Here is an 11,308-nt window from a genome sequence, read left to right on the forward strand (position 1 = left end):
TTTTGAAAATTTGTTTACCAAAAGAATTCTGTAAAAACTTTCATTTAATCTTTTTTTAATTGATTTTTTTATTTTTTAAAGTGAATTCTTTGCTCATTTTATATATACACTATAGCGTTGAATGGTACTAGGACGGTTATAAATATATAAGGCAGATCCCACTGTTCTGATTATAAAGTTAACTTTTTAATGCCTATGGTGGTGTGTTCTTTATACTAAGACAGTTTTCCTTAAAGGGATAGTGCACCCAAAAATGAAAATTCAGCCATTATCTACTCACTCATATGCCGATGGAGGCCCTGTTGAAGTTTAAGAGTCCTCACATCCCTTGGGGGAGCGGCTAGCACACCTATTAGCAGACGGCGCCCGAGACTAACGTCCAAGAACACAAAATTGAATCCACAAAGTATCTCCATACTGCTCATCCGTAGTGATCCAAGTGTGCTGCAGCCGTGACATAAAAAGTTGTTTTGAAAAACGTCATATGAACTCTGTTTTTAGCCTCACTGTAGCCTGTAGCTCTGACTGCTTCTGTCGGGGCTGCAGCACACTCGTGTGGAGTATGGAGTGTCGCTGAGAAGATGACATTCCAGCTGAAACATCTATGAATCTTGTCTCTCAGGACATCTTGTCACAATTACCACTTGAATCTTCCAATGAAATAAATATCTTACAGTTTTTTAGTAAGGATTAGTCACAGCGGTGCAATTTATTTTAAAAAACCCATTTTCCTCCTCTGGCCTCTCTTTTGACCCTCTCAGTGGTCACAACCTCCTGCTCTGGGAATCTTTTTATTTCTCTCCTCATTTTGCTCTCACTCACTATTAATCATACCAGCTGTATGACTCACTGCTCCCCCTCAGAGCCAGGGCCTGTAAATTCACAAAATACAACCTCATAAAAATGACATCACATGCAGTGTCAGCTTCTCTGCCCAGTCTGTCCACAAGAATAACATTTCTAAAAGAATTAATAAAATTTAGCATGAATCGAGTACAGTGATGATGATCTTAAAGCACACACACACACACACACAAAATCCTAGGAAAAAAAGGTTTTCTGAAAAAGATGTCTTTATTTTTTCAGGCGATTGAGTCAACGGCCGACAGCAGAGGAACTGGAACAGAGGAACATACTCAAACGTGAGTAACTTAATGCATGCAGTAGGAGAGAAGAAAATACATAATGATAATTCCTGTGTGATCAATCTGTCTTTTCTCTTTCTTCCAGCTCGAAATGATCTGGAGGAGCAGGAGGAGAAGAGGGAGATCAAGAGACATTTGTCCAAAAAGGTAAGACAGAGGTGGAGATGGACGCAGGGTCTTTTCATCAGTTTATGACCCTTGCAGGAAATATGAATATGGTTTCCATGGTGACCAAGCTGCCACTCTTCACATTGTAGCCATTTGAAAGGATGATAGCATTATTTGTTACATCATCCTCTTATTTTGTGGTGTGTGTGTGTGTGTGTGTGTGTGTGTGCCCGCGCGTGTGTGTGAGCTATCGTCTTCATCTCAGTGGCAATTTCAGGACTGTCTCTGTTATTGCACAGTAATGATGATATTAGATTATGGTATTGATGGATGAAGCCACTAACCCACTGCAGAAAAATATTCACTTCATAGATTTCTTTCTTTCTTCAGTTGCATACATATATTTCTAAACTGTGTCTTTAAAAAATAATCTAGTCAATAATCCCTTTTAAATTTAATATTTATTTTTTATATAAAAAATTCTTATGTTCCCTTTGTTTTGAATTACTGTTTACTAGAAAAACATGGACAATTATAAGGTACACATTTATATTTCAGTACATTTGAGGCAGAGGCAGATTTAAGAAATTAAGTTTCCTATTAATTAAGAAGAAAACTTTTTACATTAGATTGTGCATTCTTGAGTGCTTTCTAGTTTTTTTATTGGGTATTCAACTTAAGTTACAGAAAGAAAAAATAATAGAAAAGAGGATTGTTCTTTGTCTTTCATATTTTATAAAATTTAAAAGCAAATTATCTATACATTGCACATAGAAAAAAATGTTTTACCCATATTTTTTTACACAAGCAAAGAGAAATGAGCCAGCTACTCCCCATTAACATAACCCTCAAAAATTAGCTGTCATTCCTGCACAGACACATGTTCGTCAGCATGCATGTTGCAGCGCATGAGCTACTGACACCCATCCTTGCTTGCACCCACTAGCTCAGCCAGAGGCCCACAGTAGAGGAGCTGAGAGAGGCCAAGATCCTCATCCGCTTCAGTGACTACGTGGAGGTGGCTGAGGCTCAGGACTACGACAGGAGAGCAGACAAGCCATGGACTCGTCTGACTGCTGCTGATAAGGTTGACTTAACAAACACACACAACGAATCCAAAGAATGCTTCACTAACTCTTGATTTACCGGTAAGTCATCTGTACATACACACTGTGTAAATACGTGTCTCTTTGTGTGCTGTTCAGGCTGCCATCAGGAAAGAACTAAATGAGTTTAAAAGCACAGAGATGGAGGTGCATGAGTCGAGCCGTCATCTGACCAGGTAAGATCAGGGTATATGCAGGAATTTTGAAGTTCAATTTCATGCGTTATTAGAGTCGTTAAAAAAGTCATACTGTACTATGACGTTTTATGACATACTACATTATGACTTCTCAATGAAATGTTTATGACATGTTATACTAAGACTTGTATGACATTCTTATGACACACTGTACTATGACTTTTTTTATGACATACTATTCGAAGACTATTTATGGCATTTATATGCAAATTTATACTTTGGCTTTTTAATGACATTTTTATGCTGTACTATATGACTTTTTTGTGGTGTTTTTATGACACATGGTGACTTTTTTGGCATACTATACTACAGTGTAGCTGGTGAGGCATAAATCAGCATGTCATCATATAATATATAATATATATATATATATATATATATATTAAAATGCCAAATAGAAGTCATAGTGAAGTACGTCATTAAAACAACTCACAGTGAAGTATTTTTATAGCTGTCGAAAAAATCGTTTTATTTATTTTATTTTTAATATTTTTTATGGCGTTTTTGCCTTTAATGGATAGAATAGCTGGGTGTGTGAAGGGGGAGAAAGAGAAGGGGAGTGGCATGCAGCAAAAGGCCACAAGCCGAAGTCGAACTGGGGCTGCTGCAGTGAGGACGGAGCCTCTCTGTACATGAGGCGCCTGCTCTAACCACTGAACCACCAAAATTTTATTTAATTTTTTTTTAAGATATTTTTTGGTCATTTTGCCTTTAATGGACAGGACAGGTAAGCATGAAAGGGGGAGAGAGAGAAGGGGAGGACATGCAGCAAAGGGCCACAGGCTGGATTTGAACCCGGGCCGCTGCAGCAACTGCCTTGTACATGGGGCGCCTGCTCTACCCACTAAGCTACCAACACCCTGGAAAATTTATTTTAAAGAAATTATAATAAACCATAAAGAAAATAAGTCATTGTATACAATGTCTTATAAATAGCATTAAAAAGTCATAGCAAACGTTAAAGCCTCGTGTGATAGTGGTGAAGTATGGTGCAGGACCACCCAACAGCATTTCTGTGAAGTCACTCACTTGTCTTTTTGTACTGGTCTCTTCCTGAAGGTTCCATCGGCCATAAGATGAATCAGTCAGACCTCGGCCATGCTTTTTCACTCACGCACACACACCAAGCCTCAAGTGTTCAGACTGCTACCTGCTGCCCTCATACTGCTAACAACTACCCTTTCCGGCGTTGACTTCAAACTGAAGGACTGGACATTAACACAGCCTGTGTACTGCGGTCATCGCAGGAACATGAGCAAACACTTTCAAAAGTACAAATGGATTAAACTCTCAACTGGTGTCTCCCCTCAGTGGAGATTTTACGGACTTCTTGATACTCAAAAGCTTTTCATTTTTTAGGATGAAGAGGTGGTGATTTGTTTACTTTGCAGCACTTTTGGTTTTGAACAAGGTTTTTGGAAGTCAAACACAGAATCTGTGCCAATTATAAAGATGGGAACAGAAGGAGGTAAAGATGGGACTTTGTTTTTACGCAGGGATTTTCTTGCCTTTCACCATGTTCTCATTCTTTTCTCAAATGAACTTTCTTGCCATGGGGCCATGCTTGTGTTGGCACAGTTTTGTTCCACAGATGACATCTCAATAATGATTTCTCATTTTGTGAGAATTAAAATCTTTACAACAGCTTATGCTGTTGTAGGCAGCTGAATCTTAAGCCAAAATTTCCTAAAATCCTAATCAGAGTCCCCAGATGCTCTCTACAAGCCAGTGACAGTAGAAATAAAATTCTCCTAATACATACACACCAATCAACTGAGCAATAATTTCAGATTTTCTCTTCATTTGTCCATCAGTTTATGGGCTGCATCCAAGAGCTCAAAACACTTTTCAGACTTCAGATCCCCTTTTTAAACCAAAGCAACTTGACTTGCTGTGGAAGTCGCGATCTTGAATGCATCCCAGAGTGACTGCTGTTGAGAGTTCAGTAACTCACTGTGTCGCTGTGCCTACAGTATTGTTTACAGGGATTTAAAAGTTGCCAAATTAACTTGTTTTGTTTGATACAGAATATCATCTGTAGACACAGTAAAATGTTGCCGAACTCTCTGCCGAACTACAAGAAAAGAAGACATTTTTTTGTATTTCATTTTTTATTGTCTGAGACAAACCTTTGGCGGTACAGAATATGAAACCCTGCCACCTTACTTTTTGTTTTTTATTGTTTACAGTCCATACTAGGTTCATGAATTAGCAGTTTTGACCATATTATTGGGAGAACTGGTTGATCTGTTGTGTGTTCTGACTGTGTGTCTGAGTGAGTGTGTGTGTACGTACAAGCGTCAGTAACATTACTGTCTCTTGTATGTTTAAAAATGTTCTCAGAATTATAAGACTTGTACATAGCAAAGAAAGTAAGTGAGACTTTTCACATGTTTTTTTGTAAAGCAGAAAAAACTGCATGTGGGTATTAATTTATTGTGAGTCTTCTATGATGTATGCAGTTTCTTAAAGAAAGAAACTTATTAAAAAAAATAAGTTTATGCTTCCTTGCCTTTTTCCCAAACAGACTTTGTGCATCCGCTGTGTACTGCAGCTGTTTACAGTGTTCATGTGGTCAAGTCCTCTCCACAGAGAGTTCATCATATTCTTGGGGGAAAGCTGAGCACCTTCTTGTCATTATGAAAATTGGCTCTCAAGTCCTCGTGCTTCTTGGAAGTAGCCTGTGATGAGTTTTCAGTTCAGTCATGCAGACACAAATCCCCACTGACACAGTCTGTTGGTCTCTCAGTGGAGTTAAGAGCCAATCCTGGTTCATCTTGTCAAAGCACCTCAACTCTGAGCCCAGATGTTTGTGGAGCTTCGTGGAGCTATACAGCGTGCACTGGAGTTCCACAATATTTGTGCCACAAGTCAATGGCTTTAGTCACAATGGCGTCTGTGTTTTCCTGTGGTATCTAGAAGGAAACAGTTATTGAGAGGCTTTATAAGGGCACCTTCTATAAAGACAAAAACAATGTCTTTCTGTTTGCTGGATGTTTGCTGGATGTTATGCTGTCATCTACTCACATTGCACAGAAACCTGACCACTCCTTCAGGCCGGTTGATACCCATCAATATGATTTTATAGCTGAGCAGAATCTCCAAGGCCACAAACACCAGGATCTTACAGGAGCCGCTGATCACCTTGTCCCACACCCTAAAAATAAGCAAAGGGCTCAGTTAATTTGAGCAGTATGAAGAACTGAAGGTATACAGAAAGTCTCATCATCTGTAGAAAACAAATTAGCTCAAGAAGGATACGTGTTTAATTTTTGAAGGCTTGTGCAAAACGTATTTGACCATAGTAACATTGTGCTAACCAACAAATCAAGACACTGAACTTTATCCAGGCATTTGTATTCTGCTGCAAATGACTTTTCTTTGGTAATCAAGACAATTTGTCTCTTCTTGCTGTTGTGCCCAAAGCTACATGTCTGAATGCAGCTACAGTCTAGTCCTGAATGCAGGATCAGACTCAGTGGAGGAAATACCCAGATCATTTACTTATCAATGCCTAGAGAAGAATTCTTAAGGTGAACCTGATGGCGTCAGTGTTTGATTTGTAAAGAAGTGCTAGCTAATGAAAGCATGCAATTCAAAGAGAGATTTTTAAAGACCCCTTAATAGCCTTAATATTATCATGGTAAACTACAAAGAAAGATTTTGAAAATCTCACTGTGGAGAGGAATCCGGGCTGTGTGCTTATATCAGATTTGTGCTGCGGACAGCAAACTGACCTCTGCAGGCTTGATTCTGGCAGGCAGCCAGCAAAGCAGCGTCTGAACCAGAGGCTGTAGGGCAGCCGAGCCAGGGCTCCGGTGTTCTTCAGATGGTTCAGCAGCCGCGGTTCCTCCTGACTCAGATAATGCTCCAGGCTCTTCGGCTTCACCACAACAGAACAGACAGAAGGAGAGGACAGTACAAAGTCTCAATTCACAGTGACCCAGATTACATAGTAATGTGATCCTGACTCCTGAGTCATGAGAACTTTGTCACATCTATTCTGTCATTTTATAAACTACATTTACACCATTACCATGATGCATGTTCAAAAGCAGAACTGTAAAGAAAACAAGTCTCTTAAAAAAAGGAGTAAAGGTGACTCACCAATACAAAGTTCTCAATTCATTTTGCTACTGCTGTGAACAATAACTCTTGTCAATGTCTGGTTTTGCTGCCGCTTCCTTATAGTCACTGAGCAAAGCAGCAATATGATATATGTTGTTCTTCCCATGATCAGTTCAGGTGTATTCTTTTTTTGGGGCAAGTAATCAATTTGCTTTAGAATTTGATGAAAATCAAAAATCTTAGCATGGTGACCACATACTATTTTTCTGAGAGCTTTGTTTGAAGCATAATTATCCACTAATGAAGGCCACAAGATGTTGATGAAAGCTTGAAAAAAAACCCATCCTGTCAGCCAAGAATTTTCAATCCAACTACTATGTTAAAGCTTATTAATAACCCTTCAAGTTCAGTTTGCTTTTAAACAACATTTTTACATTTTATGTTAAGTTAAATATAACTCTTACAAGGTGGGGTACCGAGTCTCCGAACTTTGTGTGGAACTGATTAACGAAACACTTGATCAGCCAATAGCAGTCGATAGGATCATCTACGATCTCCTCCATTGCTCGACCGATGGAGAGGAAGTCATCGTTCTCTTCATCCTGGAAGAAAAGAACAACAACATGACAGTATTATACATTGCAGCACCAAGGAATAAAGGAAGCCAACGGAAACCCAACTACTAGCATGGTAGTATCACTGACAACATTTACAGAACACACCTGCAAAAACTACCACAATCATCACAAAAGATACCTCTGTATTCTTCAGACATAACTGACACTCGAGTCAGAAAAGAGACAATTAGATGGAAAGTATTTTTAGATTAAATATATTTTCTTATTTCAGTAACTGTGAGTCACACACACAAAAAAACATGCATAGTTTAAAAAGGCCAAACACCACAGAGCTCTACACTGAAGGCAGACATCTCCAGGATGATTTGGACACATTCCCACTGCCAAATGTGAGTCTGTGTGATTTCCAAGTTTAATTATGGTCGCATATATATCTACTTAGTGGGTTACTGAAGTGGAACTGACAACACAAAGAGTTTTGTGCTAAAGATTGTACCTGATGTCCTATCATTTTCCACTGAGGCTTTGAGGTATGGTTTTATTATTATTATTTAAATGGTACCAGAACCCTGAACTTGCACATGTGAATATAATTAGACCATCAGCTAAGAATCTAAAATGTTGTTGAATGTTTCGGCACTACCTTCAACTCTGATCAAGGTGCCAGCTGATGCCGTTTTTCACCATTTACCATCTAATTTTTTCCTCTATCAGTCTCAGACATGTCAACATTACACTGAATGTGCTTCGTCTTACCGGAGCAGAGGTCTCAGAGCACCGTGGGAGCACCTGGCTCTCCAGCTGGAACATGCGCAGGTAGACGTGGGTGGAGGGTGTGGACGAGTTGATGTATCTCATCACCTCCAGAGCCTCCAGGATGTCCTGGTACTGCTCCTTCCTGTAGCCTCCCACCAGAGTGTGAGAGTCACTGTGGGGAGGTAGGATGCCTGCAAGAACAGGAGAGTTCATATGCAATTTAGAAATGCAAGCTCTTGTGTCTTATGTGTGAATGTGGGTGTATGTGTCTGTCTTACCCAACAAAACTTTCCACACATGAATTCTGTACATAGAGGGTAGGGGGAACCTCTGACTGAAGGTGCTCAGCTTTTCTAGATCTGACAGAAGAGAAAAAACAGTGGTAACAGGACCAAGACCTGACTTCACCTACATCCATCAAAACTCAACCACACACCAATGAGAAATGGGAGGTCGTGGGAATAAAAATCTGTAGACCAATCTACTGTAATGTGTTGCAGATACACTGGTGCCAAGATGTAATACAAATGTATTATGAGTCTTACTACCATCACTGATGGTACATGCTCATGTGACAACACCAATAGTTTAATTCAATTTCATTTCATTTCATCTAATCTAATCTAATTTCATTTCATTTAGTCGTTTTCCAACTTATACAACTCAAACACACACAACAATAAATAAATAAATAAACTAATAATAAATAACAATAATAAGCCATTGCTTTTGAGGCAGTGACAAACCAAAGCAAATTTTGCTGACCGAAATGGTGTGGGCTGAAGCCTCAGCTTATTGCACTAACCCCATCTACATTAATAGTCCTGATGGCTTTTTTTTTTTTTTTTTGGAAAGATATTTTTTGGGGCATTTTTAAGCCTTTAATCGATAGGAGAGACTAGTGTGAAAGGGGGTGTGACATGCAGCAAAGGGCCACAGGCTAGAGTCGAACCCGGGCCACTGCGGCAACAGCCTTGTACATGGATCGCCTGCTCTACCACTAAGCCACCGACGCCCCAATAGTCCTGATTCCTGAACTGTTCTCTTTAGATCTCTACAATAAAAATAAAAGAAACAAGCAAAATAAAAGATATGTACATATATGTACATTAAGTATACCCACAGGTGTAGTTATTAGGTCCACAAGATCTCACAAGATTTGTTGGTCGGTTGGTTTGTGATAATTAGCTCTGTTTACAATTCTTATAGCTGTCTTCTGTAGCATAAAATCGGATTTGTGATTGTTTTGTTTGCATTTCCTCAAACCTCCACACAGCAGGTAATGTATGGAACTATAAAAGAATGATACAATATATGTAATGACTAAACTGAGGATGTATGTTTTGTGCAATGTTGCAACAGACTTCAGCATTTATGTCTTTATTTGATTTATGTGGTTTCTGGCATAGTTTGTAGTCTGTTACACCACCCAAAAAAGTATTTCCATTCATTATTTTTATTTCAATAGTATCTATCAAGACTGGTACTGGGTTGTGGATTCTTCAAAATCCAGATATTATAATTTTTTTTTTTTTTTTACAACAACTAATTAATATCAAACCATCATTTTGAAGTTTTCAATTATATTTCCACTGCCTCCAGACACTGCTCATATTCTTCACCATAACAAAATAAATTTGTGTACACTATCCCCAAACCATTGGTTCCAAACTGTTCAAGCCATTGGGTCCAGATTTCTCCTTAGTAATGACTTCAAGGTCCACACAGTGTAATACGGTCAGCATCATACTTGAGTTTGGCCATGTGGTCCAGCTAATATGCTGTCTCTATAAGTAGCTGTCCATTAGTAACTCTCTCTGCAGCAGAAAACGGTACCTCAGAATAAAAGCTCCGTCCCAGAAATTCACTGTACTTAAAAATAAAGTGTTTTTATAACCCTGACACATTTGAAAGTCTCTTGCAGTCCATTCAGAATGGACCCACGACCCACCAGTTAGGAAGCACTGCCTTAAACCATTTATCTCCAGCATGTAAGCCATGTTCAGATAGAAATGTTTGTTTTATGAATTGCTACCTACCAAGAGGATTATCCTTGAGAAGTATTTCCAGAGATTTCTTCTCCTCCACCCCTCTGAAGCCGACTTTCTCATAATATGCAGAGCGGAAATTTCTCTGAGGGTCATCCGCCATACTTCGACCTGGTCAGTGAGTTTTACAGTTCATTGAATTAGCAGTGGCATGATATAGAGGCCAAAAGCTGCCTAAAATAACATTTGGTCTTTAGCTTGCTATTATTTATTTTGATAGCCTGTGATGGAATAAGTTACATTTACTCAAGTACTTTGCTTAAGTACAGATTTGAAGTACTTGTGAGAGAGCTAAAGACTAGAGACCTCATGATATGCAACAGTATGACAATCATATGGGACATTTTTTCGCATTGCGTTCATCTTCATGTAAATTTTCCTGTTTATATTTAACTGCTTAAATCGACGTTAACATTTACCAGAGGATGTTTACAGTTTGGTAATACTGCTTTTACTTAAAGGATGTAAATACCCCCTCCACCTCTGCTGAGAGTATATGATGTTATACTGTGTTATATCATCACACATACGATTAACGTTACAGTAACTAATATGCAACTTAAGGTAATTCTAAGGAGAAAAACATTAGAAAACACAACGTGATAAATCCTTCCATCCAGTAAATGATTTAGAGTGGGCCTAATGACAGCACCAAGCAGTCTTTTGTTTAGGTAAATTACATCACTTGTATCTGTTACGTTAGCAGCATGGAGTGATAAGTGTTTGCGGTATTAAAATTCGTGCTCCTACCTTGAACAGTTGTGTTTCACGCAGACTGTATTGCTTTAAGCTAAATTAGTTAGCTAAATTCATAACTTCAGCTAACGAGCTAACGTTAACGTTAGCTACAGAGCCCAACAAGTACGCAGCTTTTACAACTGTAATATTAACGGCAAAAGCACTCTGCTAACTGAAACGTAGGTGTACGTCGTAACACTGTGGACAAATATCATATGTCTAAAAATAAATTTATGACTTGGTCTGCTAGCGACATGCTAACCACGGTCTTTGTTGTCATTAGGATACTTCCGGTTAGCACTTTCGAAATAAAATAATGAGCTACCAGTAAAACTGAAAATTAAATGAAAAATCGACTTGAATATATGTTTATTCTTTGACAATGTCTATAGTATCAATAATAAAATCAACCCAGTCAGGATAATTTACCTCTTTCCCGTCTACAATAAAACTGAAGTACACCACAAACCAAGCAACTAGTAAAGGTCCCAAATATGCTATTATTTTGAAGGCAACTTCAAAGTAAAGCAGGCATATTTTCCGGTGTCATGTTCTCCACGCCCC

General features: G+C 38.7%; 2 protein-coding genes across 3 annotated transcripts in view; one reads left to right on the forward strand and one right to left on the reverse strand.

The window, feature by feature from the left end:
- phactr1 (phosphatase and actin regulator 1) overlaps window positions 1-3,970 on the forward strand; it is a 42,013-nt gene extending 38,043 nt beyond the window's left edge. For both annotated transcript variants that reach the window (XM_049586969.1, XM_049586968.1), the window contains exons 9-13: window positions 1,087-1,142; window positions 1,231-1,292; window positions 2,200-2,340; window positions 2,459-2,535; window positions 3,616-3,970. In XM_049586969.1, the coding sequence (XP_049442926.1) occupies window positions 1,087-1,142; window positions 1,231-1,292; window positions 2,200-2,340; window positions 2,459-2,535; window positions 3,616-3,631 (352 nt within the window). In that variant the 3' untranslated portion in view covers window positions 3,632-3,970. The remainder of the gene's footprint in view (window positions 1-1,086; window positions 1,143-1,230; window positions 1,293-2,199; window positions 2,341-2,458; window positions 2,536-3,615) is intronic.
- A 28-nt stretch (window positions 3,971-3,998) lies between these two features.
- On the reverse strand, window positions 3,999-11,017 carry tbc1d7 (TBC1 domain family, member 7). The gene is made up of 8 exons (XM_049586970.1): window positions 10,757-11,017; window positions 9,998-10,117; window positions 8,237-8,317; window positions 7,959-8,149; window positions 7,089-7,226; window positions 6,294-6,439; window positions 5,584-5,713; window positions 3,999-5,471 (listed from the first exon to the last, which is right to left on the reverse strand). The coding sequence occupies exons 2-8, from the start codon at window positions 10,107-10,109 to the stop codon at window positions 5,385-5,387; spliced, it is 885 nt and encodes a 294-aa protein (XP_049442927.1). The 5' UTR covers window positions 10,110-10,117; window positions 10,757-11,017; the 3' UTR covers window positions 3,999-5,384.
- Window positions 11,018-11,308: the final 291 nt, after the last annotated feature.

The sequence above is a fragment of the Epinephelus fuscoguttatus genome, linkage group LG10 (assembly GCF_011397635.1).
Source record: "Epinephelus fuscoguttatus linkage group LG10, E.fuscoguttatus.final_Chr_v1".
Lineage (NCBI taxonomy): Eukaryota > Metazoa > Chordata > Actinopteri > Perciformes > Serranidae > Epinephelus > Epinephelus fuscoguttatus.